At 40.1% G+C, this 20,951-nt stretch overlaps 1 protein-coding gene across 1 annotated transcript; it reads right to left on the bottom strand.

The window, feature by feature from the left end:
- Positions 1 to 944: 944 nt before the first annotated feature.
- On the bottom strand, positions 945 to 20,449 carry LOC117298362 (E3 SUMO-protein ligase RanBP2-like). The gene is made up of 15 exons (XM_033781582.1): positions 20,407 to 20,449; positions 20,025 to 20,094; positions 16,671 to 17,915; positions 15,731 to 15,769; positions 14,913 to 15,149; positions 13,838 to 14,002; positions 12,824 to 12,945; positions 8,316 to 10,356; positions 7,328 to 7,554; positions 6,882 to 7,061; positions 5,395 to 5,623; positions 4,439 to 4,665; positions 3,993 to 4,172; positions 2,387 to 2,615; positions 945 to 1,910 (listed from the first exon to the last, which is right to left on the bottom strand). The coding sequence occupies exons 3-15, from the start codon at positions 17,812 to 17,814 to the stop codon at positions 1,726 to 1,728; spliced, it is 5,205 nt and encodes a 1,734-aa protein (XP_033637473.1). The 5' UTR covers positions 17,815 to 17,915; positions 20,025 to 20,094; positions 20,407 to 20,449; the 3' UTR covers positions 945 to 1,725.
- Between the last annotated feature and the right edge of the window lie 502 nt (positions 20,450 to 20,951).

Here is a 20,951-nt window from a genome sequence, read left to right as displayed (position 1 = left end):
TATTTGGGAATTATCTTTCTTAGTTTTTTAGTTGAGTTCAACGGAAATGAAAACTACATAAAACAGGATCAGTGTCATGTACACTTGATCAGAAACTTGGCAATTAAATAGGGCGCGAGACTACAGAGGCTTCAGAAAACAGTACTTTATGCTAGACTACAACTTGAGACTTTGCTTAATTTTTGATTGGACCAAAAACTTTCACTTCAAGTTTTACTAAAAAAGAATTTGTGACCTACTTGACAACTGAGCCAGTGAGGGCTATGGGTTTCTTGGGACGTGATAAAAGAGAATTGGGATTTTTTCAGGCCCTTTTTGAAACCACAGCTTGGGCTTTGGGTAAGATTTGGGCTGTGTCAGTAATTTTAAGAAAACTTACACTTTCAGTACGGGACCTAAACCGGGTGGGCAGTGCCTGTACTGCAGCCCAAAACCCAAGTCATTGTTTTGTGAAGGGTGTTTATGAGATGATCAAAAGAAGAATTATGTCTCATTTTAAACATGGCTCAATGAACCTGAGACTTTGTTCAGATTTGACAAACGGGACCTTGGATTTAACTTAAAGGACCAAATTTATCAAAACTATGACTCACTCGAAACTTTAGTCACTTCTCAGATTGTCATTTTGGATAAATCTTCCTGCAATGGACATTACAGCTCCAGAATGCATTGACATTAAATCTTTCGAACTGAAATTTCAACAGATTAGTTTCATGAGTATATCTACATTTATATACGACTAAATTAAGTACATATCTTAAATGCTTACCGTACTTGTTTTGTCAAGTACTCCATGGACAGCTAGCAAAATGAGTACCTTTATTAAAATATACACAAATCCTATGACGATTGATCAATTTCTTTCATTAAAAAAATATATATATATATGCTTTACTGAACTTTTGAGTGTCATTTGTTTGTTTTGAAAAATATTACCAATAAACCGTAGGCTCTGCCCCATTGCGTATTGACCAATCACAACGGAACGAAGGTCCGACAAATAAGTCTGACATGCGTGTGCGATTATGCTTGGCACGCGCGACAGAGTTGTGCAGAAAGGCATTGGAGAGGCACGCGTGTTCTTGCTCACACGTGCGTTATGGGCGGAGCCTAATGGATCGGTCCATTGCGGTAAATTTCTCTTTGACTCACCCTGTATTTAACACTGAACGAGCATGTGCTAAATGCAAGCAGGATGGCATGACTCGTGTTGTACCCCAGTATCACAAAACAACCTAACTCTACAAATTACATTTTGAGAAAAACAAGCACAGAGATAAGCTGTTTTGCCATAAAAGCGGGATTAAGTTTAAAAAAACACCCGAGATACTGTAGGAAATGTTATTATTTACATCCATGCCTTTGAAACTTTGAAGAAAAAAAAAATCAATTTACCCAGAAATGATAAAACAACTAATTTCAGCGCAGACCTCCTTGTAGAAATCCATGGGACATCAGTGAGAAGTGTCTTGCATCTATAATTAAACTACAAAGCATTTATAAAAAGCCTAATTTAAAAACTTAAAATAAAATTAAACTAACCCTATACAAAGTGCTTTTTTGTATGCTAACAAACGTTGCGTTTAAAGGGACCTGTTGCCTTGGATCGGTCAAGTTTGTCTATGTAAAGTGTTTGAAAACCGTTTGTTATAAAATGCATGGTTGGAAAGATGTTTTAAAAGTAGAATATAATATTCCATTACAAAAACCCAATAAAGGATGTTGTTATTGCTGATGCAGTGAAGACGTTGTTGCTGCTGTGGTGGTTGTTAATGCAGTAGAAGCTTCTGTTGCTGCTGTACAAGTGGTGATTGTTGTCGCTGATCTAGGAGAGAGTTCCGTTGCTGCTGTGGTGGTTGCTGCATCGGTAACTGCTGTCCTAATTGATGCTGTGTTCTCTTCCATGGTTTCTGGTGATAACAATAAGTCATCTTGAACTTCATGATATATTTAGTCAACCTGTCCTTTAGAAAATAGACATCATTTACATATAAAGTGTTCCCTTTTATTTAGCCTGGTCCTTTTTGCTGACTGAAGCTTTGTCAAAGGCAACTTTCACTGTCAACCTTGCACATTATTTCCGGGTAACCGAAAATAAGTTTTATAAACACCCCATAGAGATATCCCAGCGAGATCCTAGTTTTTTAAAAGTCTATATTATAGCTGTCACATCAGGGAAAATGAGCAATAGGAGACTTTCCAACGCTAGGCGGCAGCAGACATACCGGGTAAATTTCCATTGTTTACGTAGTTCTGAACATGCGCATAATTCTGAGAACAATGGATTTACCCGGTAAGTCTGCTGCCCTCTATCGTCCCAGAAAGTCTCCCATTGTAGGCTAGGGATCGAGAGCATAGAGATAAATATTCTGCTTAAAAATATTACCTTGTTCAGTTCCTTTGCTATCATCTTCTAGTTTTCTCAGCTCGGCCTGGCATTCGTCAAACGTCACCTTGAAGCGCTGAGTTGTTCCCGCCAGCTTGAAGCGGACTGCCAGCTGCTCAGGTTGAGGCTCACCGTCCGATGCATCCATGGCCCGCCAGACCAGGGAGTTCTCCGAGCCTGCATTAGGGAGCAAGGCCATATCCTTGGTGATGTAGTGATTGGCACATACCTAGAGATGACAGAGATTGGAAAATCAGATAATCAGTTTTCCCAATCTGCAGGTAATGAAGTTGATTTGTGTAAAAGAAATGCAACAGTTGATGCAAAAAGAAAACAGTGATGTTCTGGCGGAAACCCTACAAAATAAGACCCAGGTTTTGCTCACATTAATTAGTTGGTTACAGGTAGTAGGTTCTTATACTTTGGGAAGGACCCTTAAATTGTAAAAAGGCATGTTAACTAAGCTGAATCCCCTAAAGATTGCCTGAAGGTGACTTTTGGAGATTCAAATTTTCATGCTGTCTGTTTGTGAATGCTACGGCCATAGACTCCACTGTGACCTGCGCTCAGTGTGGATGGATTCGATGCTTTGTGAAAATACTGTGATAGTTTTTTCCTGTTTCTTACAAGGTAGACATCGTGTTAAGCTGAAACTTTCGCTGCTAACTTTATATATCTTTTTTGATAATCCTGTAAAAACCAGCATTGCTCTGATAAAAAACATTATATATGCCCGGCAAAAGCCCTGCAAAATAATTAGGCCCTCAGGGCTGACTTGAAACATTATGCAGAGAAATAGCTTCAGGGGCTTTGAACCCTATTACATGTATTACAGCTGTTAAGAAAAGTGATATTTAAAGATAAATGCCAGGTAGTCAACTTGCGGGTACAACCATTTTTGGGTAGGAGTATTGGTTCTAAAAAGAACCTGTGTGGTCTCACCATTTAGAACGGTATATACCCTACACGTCTTCAGGAGAAACTGGACTGCTGATGATGATGATATCTACAAGAACCAATTGGAACACCAAGCACACAACAGCCTCATCAAAAACCTGGAAAATTAGCAATCAACAAACGTCGGCAAGAGCAAGACCACCGAATTCAACTGGAAGCAAGCCAAACTACCCTGCAGAATCAGAGAAGCAATAATAAAACAAGCCACACAAAACAGTTCCACAAGATTTCAAGTTATCAATGACATGTACTGGTCACCACAACTCAAATCAAATCCTTCCAACAGTAGCTCACCACAACACTGGCACACTACAGTGCATATACATATTCCAGCCGTTGACTCTTATGCATCAACCTCAAGAAGAGCTTGGATACTTCCCGCCGAAATACGCATCCCTTAAAACTATAGACCTACTAGCTCATTAGCAGTCCAGCATTCTCCTGAAGATCAGCAGAGTACACTCTGGGAACGTTGAGCCCTGTTGTAACCCCCTGCTTTTTCCAAAGCCAACACTCCTCACAAGAGAGACATGATTATAGCCAAAAGCATGTTAGTGATAGTTACATTTTCTGTCGAGAAAACATTGCCAACTCAATTTAATTTGATAATAAGCAAACAGAGCATCGGTGCATGACTTTGCCTAATTACCCTGAACACCTGATCTCTCCTCATGAGGATCCGATATCGTCCCGTCTTAACATTCTGCAGAATCTTGATATCTCCGACCCCTCTATCCTTCCACTGGGATGAGGTCTTATCGTATCGGTAAAGCTTGGCACGGGAGCAGAACAGCTGGTTCTCGTCCTCTTCACCGGTAATCTTCTCCAACTGTTAACAAGAAAACACAGATTGAACTGATTTACTCTTAATATTAGCCTTTGATGTTCACGTTTAGATGAAGTTCATCAAGGCAGTCAAGATGCAGTAAACCCACCCACATTCTCAAATACTAGGGACTACAACATCTTAAGGAACACTTTCAACCACCATTATCTTTAAACAGTGTAGGTTTAATGTAAACCTCAGGACGGTTGTGTTTTGTGTCGAACAAATAGTACCTGAACCGTTTAAAGGAGCCACATCTCATTACTGACCTGTTCAGGGAGTTGAACGATCGGATCAAAGTGAATATCATCTCTTTCCTTGGTCACGCTGTCATCTTTGCTACTCCCCGCTGCCTGCCCGTCCTTAGATGATGATTCAGCCTCACTCATCTCCTTCTGTTTCTGGGCGTGGCTGGCATTGGCATTACGCAACAACTCCGAGAATGACTTTGACATGTTTGGATCACAAGATTTGAAAGTTAGGGATTCGTCGCCACCTGTTTTAATGATGAAAGGGTGGGGGTGGACACAAGAGAAATAATCATCTATTTGTTCAACTTGGATTTCTCAAAAAAACAAAAACAAAACCAAATACAACTTTCAGAGGATGGTCCCGTTTTTGAAATAGCAGTGCACAATGGTTAACCCCGGGCCATCACAATTTTTGTGCATTTATACCATAGGTAACTTTGATTGGTAAGCAGTTAGCAACAGCTGAAGAAATGAGAGTAGCATTAATCTACCCCTACCCTAAACCTTGTGTGTAAATAAACCTGTTTTCTTCCTTAATCCACAAAATTACAATGAGTTCCGGTCAGGTTGGTGTACACTATGGTGTCTAGCCTCGCCTTTTACTTGGACCCTGGTTCGAATCCCACCAGGGTACTGTGTTGATTGGGTTTTTAGTTCCTATGTCTTGAACTTCATGATATAATTAGTCAACCTGTCCTTTAGAAAATAGACATCGTTTACATATAAAGTGTTCCCTTTTATTTAGCCTGGTCCTTTTTGCTGACTGAAGCTTTGTCAAAGGCAACTTTCACTGTCAAACTCGCACATTATTTCAGGGTAACCGAAAATAAGTTTTACAAACACCCCATAGAGATATCCCAGCAAGCTCCTAGTTTTTTAAAAGTCTATATTATAGCTGTCACATCAGGGAAAATGAGCAATTGTAGGGTAGGGATCTAGAGCATAGAGATAAATATTCTGCTTAAAAATATTACCTTGTTCAGTTCCTTTGCTATCATCTTCTAGTTTTCTCAGCTCGGCCTGGCATTCGTCAAACGTCACCTTGAAGCGCTGAGTTGTTCCCGCCAGCTTGAAGCGGACTGCCAGCTGCTCAGGTTGAGGTTCACCGTCCGATGCATCCATGGCCCGCCAGACCAGGGAGTTCTCCGAGCCTGCATTAGGGAGCAAGGCCATATCCTTGGTGATGTAGTGATTGGCACATACCTAGAGATGACAGAGATTGGAAAATCAGATATTCAGTTTTCCCAATCTGCAAGTAATGCAGTTGAGTTGTGTAAAAGAAATGTCAGAAAAAACAGTTGATGCTAAAAGAAAACAGTGATGTTCTGGCACAAACCCTACAAAATAAGACCCAGGTTTTGCTCACATTAATTAGTTAGTTACAGGTAGTAGGTTCTTATATTTTGGGAAGGACCCTTAAATTGTAAAAAGGCATGTTAACTTAGCTGAATCTCCTAAAGATTGCCTGAAGGTGACTTTTGGAGATTCAAATTTTCATGCTGTCTGTTCGTGACTGCTACGGCCATAGACTCCACTGTGACCTGCGCTCAGTGTGGATGGATTCGATGCTTTGTGAAAATACTGTAATAGTTTTTTCCTGTTTCTTACAAGGTAGACATTGTGTTAAGCTGAAACTTTCGCTGCTAACTTTATATCTCTTTTTTGATAATCCTGTAAAAACCAGCATTGCTCTGATAAAAAAACATTATATATGCCCTGCAAAAGCCCTGCAAAATAATTAGGCCCTCAGGGCTGACTTGAAACATTATTGGTTCTAAAAAGAACCTGTGTGGTCTCACCATTTAGAGCGATATAAACCCTACACGTCTTCAGGAGAAATTGGACTGCTGATGATGATGATATCTAAAAGAACCAAGGAACACCAAGCACACAACAGCCTCATCAAAAACCTGGAAAATTAGCAATCAACAAACGTTGGCAAGAGCATGACCACCGAATTCAACTGGAAGCAAGCCAAACTACCCTGCAGAATCAGAGAAGCAATAATGAAACAAGCCTCACAAAACAGTTCCACAAGATTTCAAGTTATCAATGACATCTACTGGTCACCACAACTCAAATCAAATCCTTCCAACAGTAGCTCACCACAACACTGGCACACTACAGTGCATATACATATTCCAGCCGTTGACTCTTATGCATCAACCTCAAGAAGAGCTTGGATACTTCCCGCCGAAATACGCATCCCTTAAAACTATAGACCTACTAGCTCATTAGCAGTCCAGCATTCTCCTGAAGATCAGCAGAGTACACTCTGGGAACGTTGAGCCCTGTTGTAACCCCCTGCTTTTTCCAAAGCCAACACTCCTCACAAGAGAGACATGATTATAGCCAAAAGCATGTTAGTGATAGTTACATTTTCTGTCGAGAAAACATTGCCAACTCAATTTAATTTGATAATAAGCAAACAGAGCATCGGTGCATGACTTTGCCTTATTACCCTGAACACCTGATCTCTCCTCATGAGGATCCGATATCGTCCCGTCTTAACATTCTGCAGAATCTTGATATCTCCGACCCCTCTATCCTTCCACTGGGATGAGGTCTTATCGTATCGGTAAAGCTTGGCACGGGAGCAGAACAGCTGGTTCTCGTCCTCTTCACCGGTAATCTTCTCCAACTGTTAACAAGAAAACACAGATTGAACTGATTTACTCTTAATATTAGCCTTTGATGTACACGTTTAGATGCAGTTCATCAAGGCAGTCAAGATGCAGTAAACCCACCCACATTCTCAAATACTAGGGACTACAACATCTTAAGGAACACTTTCAACCACCATTATCTTTAAACAGTGTAGGTTTAATGTAAACCTCAGGACGGTTGTGTTTTGTGTCGAACAAATAGTACCTGAACCGTTTAAAGGAGCCACATCTCATTACTGACCTGTTCAGGGAGTTGAACGATCGGATCAAAGTGAATATCATCTCTTTCCTTGGTCACGCTGTCATCTTTGCTACTCCCGGCTGCCTGCCCGTCCTTAGATGATGATTCAGCCTCACTCATCTCCTTCTGTTTCTGGGCGTGGCTGGCATTGGCATTACGCAACAACTCCGAGAATGACTTTGACATGTTTGGATCACAAGATTTGAAAGTTGGGGATTTGTCGTCACCTGTTTTAATGATGAAAGGGTGGGGGTGGACACAAGAGAAATAATCATCTATTTGTTCAACTTGGATTTCTCAAGAAAACAAAAACAAAACCAAATACAACTTTCAGAGGATGGTCCCGTTTTTGAAATAGCAGTGCACAATGGTTAACCCCGTGCCATCACAATTTTTGTGCATTTATACCATAGGTAACTTTGATTGGTAAGCAGTTAGCAACAGCTGAAGAAATGAGAGTGGCATTAATCTACCCCTACCCTAAACCTTGTGTGTACATAAACCTGTTTTCTTCCTTAATCCATAAAATTACAATGAGTTGCGGTCAGGTTGGTGTACACTTTGGTGTCTAGCCTCGCCTTTTGCTTGGACCCTGATTCGAATCCCACCAGGGTACTGTGTTGATTGGGTTTTTAGTTCCTATGTGCACGACTTGACTGCGTGGGTTTTCCCTGGAATAATTCTCTGGGGTTTTCCTTTTACATCTTTTAAAAACCTAAATTTCTTCATTGTCTTCTCTCATTGGCTTAAGAGCGTTAAGAATAAATTTTCCACACCAAATTATTTGTGGACCGTGTACAGTTTTTATCTTCCAGTATGAGGGGCATCATTACCTGTAAAACATGTCCTGTAATTTTGGCTCAACTTGGCTAATCATACTGGGTGAATTCGAATGACTGTTAATAAGTGATGGTTAAAATACACAAGAAAATGAAGCTTCATCAGGTAACAATATTACCTTGAGTTTTGGCATCTTTTTGGTCCTCACCTTGTGCTGTAGCATCTTGCTCTTCTCCACCTTGTGTTGGTTTGTTTTGTTCATCTTCATCTTTTTCATCAACTTGTTCCATGGCATCTTGCTCTTTTTCTTCATCACCATTTGCACCTTCATCCTCCTCCCCCTCATCAACACCATCGTCATCTTCATCGTTATCTTCCTTTACATCTCCGTCAACATTTGGGTCTTCGTTCTCAGCTTTCTCTGTCTTATCCTCTTTGTTGTCCCCATCTTTAATCTTGACTGCATCTCCTTCTCCTGTCTTCATGTCCTCCTGGGCTGCTTCAACTGCCTCCTTGAACTGCTGGGCCAACTTTTCTGTTCTGAATCTCACAGCCAACTGTTCCATATGGACTTCATCCTCAGATGCATCCATTGCCATCCAGGCCAAAGATTTTGTCGATCCAGCCATCGACTGCAACTTCAGTTCCGGAGTGACAAAGTGATTGGCACAGACCTTCAAGACTTGCTCTCTACGCATGACAATGCGATATTTTTTCGTGTCTGGGTTGGACAGGACTTTGATGTCCCCGATACCACGCTCTTTCCATTGAGTCGACTCCTTGTTGTAGCGGAACAGCTTGGCTCGATGACTAAATCTTACCTCCTCGTCTTCTTCGCCGGTTCTCAGCTCGATACATTCTGGCAGCTCAATGAAGGGGTCACCATCTTCACTTTTATTCAGTCTAGGTGACTGTGGCTGCTGGGCTGACTTAACTACCCCAGGAGATTTTGGCTTGACCGTTGATTTCTCAGGAGCTTCTTGTTGAGTTTTGCTGACATCCATGCGGAAGGAGAATAGAGATCCCTTTGTTTTGGCCATGTCAGCATAATTAAAACCCATGGATTTTTCCTCACTATGCATGGACAATGCTGGAGGTGCACTGCTCTTGGGAGTTTGTGATGAAAGGCATACTGCTCCAAAAGCAGATCCTGTTCCATCCTTGCTTGGAAGGACCTCTTGAGAGTAGTCCTGTTTTACTTGGGTCAGTGGTGCATGGATCTGGCTCTTGGAAGGGGTAGCTGTGGTAGGGGCAGCTGTGGAAGGGGCTGCTGCAACAGGTTCAGTCTTAGGGGATGTTAGGTTCATTGTGCCGAATGTAAAGCCATCACTGGGCGATTTTGACTGCACAACTGGTTGATTGGGCTGATCGCCGGCTGCAACAAGATCATACTTCTGGAATCCACTTCCGAAGGTGAATTTGCTGGTAGGAGTTGCGTCTTGTTTCTCTTTAGGAGCCATCAATACGGTATCAGATGATGTCGATGGTCCTCCAAACACAAAGCCTTTTCCCTCCTTGGTCGGTGGGACCTCTTTTTGTTGGTCTTTTGGTTTAACTGGGGTCAGCGGTTGGGGCTGGCTCTTGGAGGGAGCTGCTGTTGAAAGGGCGGCTGTGGAAGAGACAGCTGAGGAAGGGGTAGCTGTGGAAGGGGCTGCTGCATCAGGTTCAGTCTTAGGGGATGTTAGGTTCATTGTGCCGACTGTAAAGCCATCACTGGGCGATTTTGACTGCACAACTGGTTGATTGGGCTGATCGCCGGCTGCAACAAGATCATACTTCTGGAATCCACTTCCGAAGGTGAATTTGCTGGTAGGAGTTGCGTCCTGTTTCTCTTTAGGAGCCATCAATATGGTATCAGATGATGTCGATGGTCCTCCAAACACAAAGCCTTTTCCCTCCTTGGTCGGTGGGACCTCTTTTTGTTGGTCTTTTGGTTTAACTGGGGTCAGCGGTTGGGGCTGGCTCTTGGAGGGAGCTGCTGTTGAAGGGGCGGCTGTGGAAGGGGCAGCTGTGGAAGGGGTAGCTGTGGTAGGGGCAGCTGTGGAAGGGTCTGCTTTTTGTTGTGATGCTCCAGCAAGTTTTGACAAGGTTCTCAACTGCTGAGTACCCGAGGGAGTTAATGCAACAGGTTTCGGTGCTGTGCATGAGATGCAGGTCATCGCTGTCTCCTCATTGTGCAACCAGCAACCATCGCAATGCCCTGAGCCTGCCTTGGGTTGATACTTGGCAATCAGCTCTTCTATGGTTTGCTATGAGAGAGAAAAGAAAAATATCTTAATATCTATTCTGAGTCACAAAACAAATAGATTTGCCCAAAGGACACACAACTAAAAGGCTTAATACTTGCACTGTCTGAAGTTCCTTCTTGTTTGACTCCAATTTGTCTATGAGTTCTCATATTAGGCATAAAAAACACTTTTTATTGCGCTCTTGGCAAAAAAATCGGGTCGGTCACTCGGTTTTTTTTCGGAGAAAAAACATACACACATATTTTAGGACGATCTTATCCCCAAATGTTGGCCTTAAATAATACTTTTTCCATCAAAACCCATTTTCATAAATTAGTGATTAGCAGTTCCGGCGTTAAGAACTTTGTTTGCAATAAAAATCATTGAGATTCAACAATCAGTGAACAATTATTATTTATCAATGAACTGCCCCGAATCGCGGACGCCCTCAATCGGCGAAAGTTATAAATGATTGAATATGCTTCAAGGCTGTACATTGTACCATTCTACAGGCGTGCGGCACACTGTATGACACTTCTTTCTCGGTTTGTGAATGTGCCTATTGTGTTGGAGTCTATCAACGGCCAATCACAGCAAGCGGACTGTTTATGCACTTTGCATGCAGTGGGTATTTCCCTCGTGTGAGCGACAGAATTGTGCACGTCGTGTGCGTGCATGGTTGATACACTCAGCATATGAACCATGTGGCTGTGTGCATCGTGTTCAAAAATAATATTTCAGCTTCAAATAAAGGGTTTATTGTCGTTTATTGGGCGTTAAAAGTATACAATACTTTTAAAATCAAAAAACGCCGTTTGAAAAAAACCAAAAAACGACCGTGGATTTCTGATTGTTTTGGTCAGTCAGAAAAGGGCAATAAAAAAGTTTTTTTTATGCCTTGCTTAAGTCTGTACTACTAGTTTTTACCATCTACCTAATATAAGGCGCATAAGTAAATATTTATCTCACAACTTTCTTATTATCTTAATTCATGCCTTCATCACATAGCCGTCTTGATTATTGTTACAGCTTTTTTTATGGTCTCCCACTTGTTCAACTGGCAAAATTACAAAGAGTTCAGAACGCTGCAGCAAGGCTTGTTGAAAATACAAACAGATTTTGTCATAAAACCCCTGTCCTGAAGGAACTGCATTGACTGCCAATTATATTACGCATTCATTTTAAATTGTTATTGCTTGTTTATAAACGTATTTATTGTTTAGCTCCTGACTATTTGTGCAAACTTCTCACTGTCAAAAGTCAGCATAGATATAGCCTGAAATAATTCTAGAGTATCCTATAAGGGTAAGCGCTGCATTCTTTGGGTGATCGCGCCTTTGAGTCGGCTGCTCCAAAGTTGTGGAATGCACTACCGCCTTGTTTACGGGAGGTATTTTGCTGGGGTCCTTCAAGGCCAAACTTAAGACTCACTTATTTAGGGAGGCTTTTTACAATCTGTGATCTATTGTGTTGGTGACAGTTTTTACGATCTTTGTGCAATTTGCTTCTGTATGTTTTGAAGCCTGTTTGTAATTGTTTGTTGTAATTCTTACTGATTGTTATTTGCTGTAACTTTTTAATGGATTTTTGTTATTTGCTGTAACTTTGTAATGGATTGCTGTAACTTTTTAATGGATTTTTGATAAATTACGCTTATGTTTGTTTTCGTATGGATTAATTTTCATAATTTTCATAATTTTAATTTGTTTACTGGAATTGTGTTTAATTGTTATGTGCTCTCAAACAGGCTGGTCCTGGAAAGAGCGCAATAATAAGTGCAATAAATTATTATTATTGTTTAGTTCCTGGACAGGCCACTGACTGATTTTGTCGTAATGTTTGGGCAAGTTTTGACAACGTGCTTAAATTTAACTGCTGTGTCTCTGGAGGGAGTTGCAGCACCAGGTTTTTGCTGGAGAGAAAATAAGAACATATTCATATTGCTATCTTATTGCTATCTTATAACCATAAAAGTTCAACCATTTCCATCCGAAAAGTACCATTGCACGCTGGCAGCGTGCAATGGTACTTTTCGGATGGAACGAAAAAGCACGGTGAGTGACTCAGCGTGCAATGGTACTTTTATTCGCTATCACGTGACGGACAATCCTCCAATCAAATGGCAAGGATCTGCTTGGGTGTTATATAATATAAGTTATCACTCAAGCGCGAGTGGAATACGAAAAAAAATATAGCGCTTCTGCGTCCCATATCCAACTCGGCCGTTGGCCTCGTTGGATATGGGACGCAGACGCGCTTTATTTTCAGTATTTCCACGAGCGCGCGTGTGATAACATATTTATCTTCAAGCAAACTTGCCGCGTGAACACACAAGACGCAGATAGTGATATTAGCCGTGCAATATAGGTTTTTATCACCACTCCATTCTGCGAATCTGATTGGAGGATTAGTGCGTACTTTAAGATAAAAATTATTGTAAGCATAGCATTTTGCAAACCATGTAGGGCCTTAAGACTGGAAAATGTACCTTGGGTATAATGGGATCATAGTTGGGGTCTTGTTTCTTGTCTCCCCCAGCGTAATTATCACCTCCACTTCCAAAAAGTTGAGCACCAGCCTTGGCAAAGGCAAATCTTTTTGCTCCTGAGACTAGAGTGCCAAAAACGAAACAAAACAAATTAAAAGATTTTCTGTTCTACTACTCAATAAGTCTAATTGTTAAATTAATAACCATACAAATTAGCTAGCTAACCTGTTTGTAATTAGGCATTTTATCAATAGTTAAGAATTATAAATTCTAAATTCTGCCAATGAATGTGGACGTTTAGACACTGTAAGGATTTTTTCCCTCTTTTTTCAAGCTAAACCTTGTATACTTCCTTGAAATGGAATCAATAAAACAGGAAATGGAAAAATAAATAAAGAAACAATAATGGTGTGTTGCCCTGCTGTGATTAATCTCAATCTTAGCACTTAGAGAACATTTCTTTTGCTTTAGACATAGCAAGTTTCACAAAGAACAAAAGGCTTTACAGGGAACCCAAAGATATCGCTTGGACAATGCTTGCAAACACACCCAGCACACACATTTTGTGAATCCCATTATAGTTGATGCCTATTCTTTGTTCTCCAAAAGGACCCATTGTTTGGACTTAATTGTATTTAGCAACCTCCCTATTGGTTTTGTACACAAAAGTGAAGTAAGAAAGTCCTCGCTTTGTTAACAGTCGCACCAATTTTACTAAGGTTATCAATTTCAACGGGTAAACCTTGATCACACACAAGCTTGTACCAGTAATAAGCCTGCAACCGTGGACCTATTGTCCTTTTTGCAATTGGTCCCATTGGTTTTGAAACTGTTTTTCAATGGTGGGCCTTTCCGGATCCTGAACTGTGGACCTATCCTCCCCAGTTTAAATGTATAAACCTATGTGGCCCTTTGGCTTGCTGTTTCGGAGGGTCATAAAAAAAACTACATACATGTACAGGGCACCCTGTACAGTTTACGCTTGAGAGGCCATTTTTACTAATTTTGACTCACGTTGGATTCCTCGCTCAGCCAGATCTTCCTCCTCACATCCTCTGCAGCCGGGACAGGGCGGATCATCTTCATACAGGAAGAAGGTCGGAGGCAAGAGAAGTCGCTCTGCTCTGGCTCGCTGATCAGTGGTAGGAAGCTTCTCGGAGATGAAGATCACATCATCATCTGAGAAACCAAATCAAATGCAGTAATAATTGTTCCTTAATATCTTTAGACATGAAAACATTTGTCACATACTTGGATTACAGTTTCAAAAATTTAACTTTGTATGGTTGGTAATCACTCTTAAAGTCACTGCCAATAAAAACCTTTTGAAGCCTATACAGCAGCTTTTGATAGTATTAAGCATTTTGAGAACTATTTCACTTAAAGACACTGGACACTATTGGTAATTGTCAAAGACCAGTCTTCTCACTTGGTGTATCTCCACATATGCATAACATGTTAATAATTTGAGCACAATTTGGTCGTCAAGTTTCGAGATAATAATGAAAGAAAAAAAACCTTGTCACACGAAGTTGTGTGCTTTCAGGTGCTTGATTTTGAGACCTCAAATTCTAAATCTGAGGTCTCGAAATCAAATTCGTGGAAAATTACATCTTTCTCGAAAACTATGTCACTTTAAGAGGGAGCCGTTCCTCAAAATGTTTCATACCATCAACCTCTCCCCATTACTCGTTACCAAGTAAGGTTTTATGCTGATAATTTGTTTGAGTAATTGCCAATAGTGTCCACTGCCTTTAATGCCGGATGTAAAATAGTAACAGTATTAATACCCAACAATTTTAAACTAAGACCGAGTAACGCTTTTCAGATAATGTATACCTATTTGGGATAACTCTTCCTGCATGAGTATTTCACTCCTGATTTTCGGCGAGATCTAAAAAATGCAACCAACTTTTGAAATGAAGTTATTAGATGTAAGTTTGACTGTGTACATAGATATATTTATATAGAATAAAAACAATCGCCTTTGAGGTGACACTCTCTTGGTCCTGCTACCTAGTCACCGAACGGAAACAATTAACAGCGAACCCCTGACTTTTAAAAGCATGGCTCAATAACGTTTACTTGCCTATTTCTTCTGGTTGAGAAATATTCCCATGATGTTTCTTGACCAATGTTGTTGTCTGACCAAAGCTAAATGACAACTGACTAGGTTTAGTGAAAGTAAACTTTGGAGCTTCTGGAGGGGAGGTTGTGAATGGTTTTGTCGATGCAGAAACTGCAGTAGGCTTCGGGAGATACTTTGATGGCAAACGACGTTGAGCTGGAACCCTCCTCAATTTCTTAGTTGCTTCAGCTGAAGATACTATACACAAGTACAAACAAAAAGTAAATTTGTCTAGGCGAACAATGGTAAAGTTTGACTGATGATTTTATGGTAAAATTCAATGAAGACACTGTTTAACTGTGTGTCACTGTAGATCTCAAAATATAACTTTTGAATGGTTACACTTTTTAAATACTGTGCACTACATAACCTTAGGACTCAACAAATGTTTTTGCATTAAAAGTCTATCTTGCATTTAGATGTACCCCGTCAATACCGATTTATGTGATCTGAAATCCCTATGATTTTCTTGGGTTTATATTTCTTGTTGAAATGTCTTTGAAGTGTCAGTGAAAAGGGCTTGAGTTACAGCACAATAATTTTTGTTTTGTTTTCTTATAGAAAGCAGTACCACCACAATGTACATTTAGAAGTTATAAGATGTATATAGTTTATCAACATAATGGCTTTGACATTTTAATTTGTTTTTTAAAGCTGGACTCTTACATACAGTGGTACATATTATATAGGTTTTATATATTATGCTTTTGTTAATACTTTTTTAAACAAAGCTTAGAATTTTTTTTAAATCAACAGAAAACTCATTCATTAACACTTACCTTTGAATCCAACCCTTTGTTGCACTGAACCAAACAGTTCTATAAACAAGAAATACATAAGCAGCCACAATAAAACCCCTCATTTTCTTAGGTTTAAAACTTATATTCTGATAAAAAGAAAACATTAACAAACAACAAAATTATAGAATGATGATACCATTTCATCTTGTATTGTTTATATGTTTTCATTTTAAATTGTGTCTTTAAAGGCAGTGGACACTATTGGTAACTACTCAAAATAATTATTGGCATAAAACCTTCCTTGGTGACGAGTAATGGGGAGAGGTTGACGGTATGAAACATTGTGAGAAACGGCTCCCTCTGAAGTGCCATAGTTTGCGAGAAAGAAGTAATTTTCCACGAATTTGATTTCAAAACCTCAGACTTAGAACTTGAGGTCTCGAAATCAACCATCTAAACGCACACAACTTTGTGTGACAAAGGTTATTTTTTTTTCATTATTATCTCGCAACTTCGACGACCGATTGAGCTCATCAAATTTTCACAGGTTTGTTATTTTATGCATATGTTGAGATACACCAAATGTGAAGGCTAGTCTTTGACAATTACCAATAGTGTCCACTGCCTTTAAAGTATGTTATTTGTAAATGGAAATTTGCAATTTTGTATGTACCCCTATACACCAATATGTTTCTTTGTTAGCACTGTATATTCAGTACTTTCTCGAGCTCTGTGAACAAAATCACAGGCACTTTACTCAGGTGGGATTTGAACCCACAACCCTTGTAACTTGTAACCATCACATCTTTACTTTTTTTTTAATATATCTGATTCCCTTGTTTTTGCCTTTTTTTGTATACATGATGGCGGTTATGAGTAATGGTTTTTTCCCTGTTTAAAAGGCGATGGAATTTCAAATTATAGTTTATGTATCTCAACAGTCTTGACAAGAGTTGTATACATTTCTCAGTATACTTACCACTATAAGAGCGACCACTTGGATGCTTCAAACTGCCAATATGTCCGCTGTTTTCCCTGTTCAACCACCATGGTAATCCACTGTAGATTGCGTTAGGTCTGTTACTCATCAGATCTTCAAGATTGTTGTTGATGAGTGAAACTAAGCCGAGGAAATCCTTATCTGAAGCGGTGTCAGTGACATTGATTGCCATTTCTAACGAATCACTCATGCGCTGCATTGTAGCCTTTAGATTCTTCTCACATTCTGGTAGAGTTTTCTTTTTCCTCTGTTGGATGTCGGCAATCTCCTTGAAGAGACGGGCTTTTTCCTCTTTAATATTCTTTGTGATTATTCTGACAGCTTCCTTAACTTGCTCCCTTAACGCCAATGACTGCGAATCCAAATTTGCTCTGTCTGCAGCAATGGTCTTCAGGGTGGATCTGTAATCACCAAGTGCTTTCTGAAGACTTGTAATCATCTGTTTGGTTATGTTCCTCTTTGAGGATGCAGCTGATTCTATTTTTACAAACTTGTGCTGAGATGCTCCTCTCCAACCAGGAGAAATACTCCTCCCACTCCTTGGATCAATTTCAGGACAGTCTTTGCAGACCACGTCATTACAAGTCTCACAGAAGAACCTGTGATCATTTAGACATTCCTCCGTTCCCTTTTCCCTTCGGAAGGTCTTAGTGACCTCTCCTAGACAAAGCTCGTCCAGCGAGGCAATCGTATGTTTTGAAAGAGCAGCAATGCGCCGATGTGCCGTCTTGCAGGTAAGACACAAGTACATGCAACAATCAAGGCATCTCGACATGGCCCCTTTCTCAAGATCACACAAATCACAAGCCGGCTGACTAAACTCCTCAGTTAACAATTCCTCTTTTACCAGTGCATCCTCTAGTTGTCCGATAAGGTGAAAGTTGGTTTTCAAATTCTGGACACCACAAGCGGGTGTTTTTGTTGTTTGTTTGCACAATGGGCATGTAATTGACCAACTCCAACTCCAAACACAACAAGACACTTGATTAACCAAGCAGATTTCACAAAAGTTATGCAAACACTGTAAGACTTTTGGGTTCTTAAGTCTCTTCTTGCAAATAGCACATTCCAGTTTGTTGCGGACTATGATGCCATCAGGTGGGTCAGAAATTTTGTCTGCCATTGCTAACAAAAGTCACAATTTCAGAGAGAGAGATTGGTTGTTGCCAGCTTGGCATATAACCCCGTGGGAGCTTTGCCAAATGCTCTCGTTGGGAAGATCATCTAAACAAAATGAACAAACAAAAAGATCTCTCTGTTGTAGTTAAAAACCTAAAAGAGGCTACACAAGCAATACAAATAACTTTCCTCCATTACAAAACCATCCATTGCTAAGAGTTTAGAGCGATCAAGAGATAAGCCTCATAGACAAAAACAATCCAAATCCAAATAATATACAATTATACCTTCTTGTAATTCTCCCACCCAAAGCACTCAGTATTTTGTCCTGCAAGGTATGTGCAGCTACATTTTGAAGTATGAGATATAATCCTGTGATAGCACCATGCATGGTTTACAAGTTTCTGTGGCATAATATGCTGCCGTTTAAGAACAGGAACACAGCTGAGTGAATCCCTTCTCTTTACGATAAGGGCACTGGGTTCTTTAGCAAGTATATAGCACACAGGACGTTGCTTTTATTACACAGCGCACATGACCTATGGCTTTACAGCCCATCAAGAGCGACACAGCAACAATGGTTAAGTGTCTTGCTTATAAGGACACAAGTGTCATGAAACCACTGATTAGACATGAACATGAACATCAAAGTGCGTGCAACTATATAGTCGATGTTTGCACTCCATAAATACAAGGTTCAATGTTAAATGGAAGTCTTGTCAGGTCATTAGATCATAACGTAGGGCTATTGCATGTTTCTCAAAGTCATCTCATTATTTGATCTGGGAATAGACAGTGTCACGATACATGTATGCATAAAATAACAAACCTGTTAAATTTAAGCTCAATTGGTCGTCGAAGTTGCAAGATAATAATGAAAGAAAAAACGCCCTTGTCACACGAAGTTGTGTGCGTTTAGATGGTTGATTTCGATACCTCAAATTCTAAATCTGAGGTCTTGAAATCAAATTCATGGAAAAATTGCTTCTTTCTCGAAAACTACGTCACTTTAGAGGGAGTCGTTTCTCACAATGTTTTATACTATCAACCTATCCCCATTACTCATTACCAAGTAAGGTTTTATGCTAATAATTTTTAGCTTTGTCACATAATTATACCCCCCCCCCTAAAAGAAAGGTTAATTACGTTAATACATACATACATACATACATACCACTAAATATTTGTAAAGCGCCTTTACATCTAGATCAAAGCGCTGAAAAGACCAAAACCAATAGAACTTTGGGATTGTGGGAATGTTAAAAAGTTACAAATAAAATTAAAAGAAACTGGGAAACTTATGAGCGAAAATGGATTGTGTGTTACTCAGAATCCAGCCCCAATTTTTTGTAACACCAACCGTTTTTCACCGACCTAAAAAAATTAACTGAATTGTAAAGTGTTTGGGGGGGTTGAATGAACATTATTAAAATAAAAAAAAACACACAATGCAAGAAAACAAGTCCTTTAAAACTACAATACATGTTCTATCCCGTAAGTCAAGTTCTCGAAAAACTTCACTAGCTCATGCTCCCAGAACTATGAGGTTTGTTCAGCTACCGTCTCTTGTCGAGTGAGACGGTTCTAGGGGTACACTAGCTCTTGGAGTCAACTTACAGATGGTATACTTCATTTGGTAAAAGTTTGATAGTGTTAGTGTTTACCTTGACCTTTCTGTGTGTGTTTAAGTTTAAAGCATTTGCCTACAATACTAAAAAAAAACATCAAACCTAAGAGTTATACGATGCCTTGGATCGGACGAGTTGGTCTTTGAAAAGCATTTGCAACCGTTTGTTAAGAAATGCAATGGTTAGTAAGATGTGTTAAAGGTAGAATACACAAGTATATGACTCAAAATTGCACGGTTTCCCTTTTTTGTCGTGAACTAGTTGCGATAACAGAACTCTCCTGCCGTCGGCAGGAGGGTTACGTCATCGCAACTAGTCGCAAACTAACACGGTCAACCATTTTATGGGGTCAAAAATTCGACTCGACAAAATGTCCGACCGTGTTTCTTCGCAACATAAAAGGAAAACCGTGCAATTCCGAGGTGTTTGTGTGGATCATTATAGTCTACTTTTAAATAAATAAGTAATAACCATTTGCATTTCATAACAAATGGTTTCAAACGCTTTTCAAAGACCAACTTGACAGATCCATGGCAACGTGTTCCTTTAAGTATAAGTGTTAGTGTAAGTTTAAAGGAATACTCACAAAAATTAGCAGCCAGAAGTTCACACCGTACCCATACCGTTGCTTGAGCACACGACTTGTTGCAGGAGGCCTATATTTTAGGGGGGCATACAATTTACAAAAATCATCATTACATTGGCATCACTTTATCATTATGCAACCCAAATCTTGCTGTAATGAGAGATTGTGTCACCCATGATGTAGCAGAATGTAGGTACAGGGTGTTGACTACCACATACATGTATGTACGCCTAGATGTAGCTAACAGTATCAATTTCTCTTGTGTGTTGTGTATACAAAATGTGTGCATCAGGTTCAATGTTAAACAGGGGGATGTTGTTGTCGCACGTAATAGACGGTACCAACTCAAATAATAGTGGAAGTTCATGGAGGTGACTTGAACCTTGGACTTGACACGAAGAAACCTTTGGTATGTTGATCAACTCGCCTCGTATACACAACAACATTCACACATCACTGACAACTACAATACGTACTGCTCCGCGGTTCCGCATTTCTCACAGCTGCCGTAAACGGGGAATCCCCAGGTGTGCAATAAAGTAGACTCGTCCTTATAGTCGCTTCCAAACTTCCAAAGGGGGGGGGGGGGGGGGGGGCGGGTTCGCCCATGATGGATTTTAGTTCATTATGCGAGCTGCACGTGTGCTTGTCGTCATTGACAGTAAATGGTAGTCTTTTGTTAGTCGTAAAAATACAGAACAGGGGCGTGTTCTGTATTTCCACGACCCCTAAAGTAAAATTCCGCGATCCGCCCCATTGAAAAAAATCGCCGCCAGTAGAGGGCACTATCATCCACGAACCGCTATCGCATCGTCTTGCAAACATGCTTGGAGGTGTGCTGTTATGGAATCGGTACGGCTTAGTCAGAACTGTTTTCATAACTTTCAGAGCAGAGCAGCTGCACTATTGGTATTTTCTCAAATTAAT

Source organism: Asterias rubens, chromosome 13 (assembly GCF_902459465.1).
Source record: "Asterias rubens chromosome 13, eAstRub1.3, whole genome shotgun sequence".
Taxonomy (NCBI): Eukaryota; Metazoa; Echinodermata; class Asteroidea; order Forcipulatida; family Asteriidae; genus Asterias; species Asterias rubens.
Note: the sequence above shows the minus strand (reverse complement) of the source record. Positions and strands in the feature narration are given on the sequence as shown.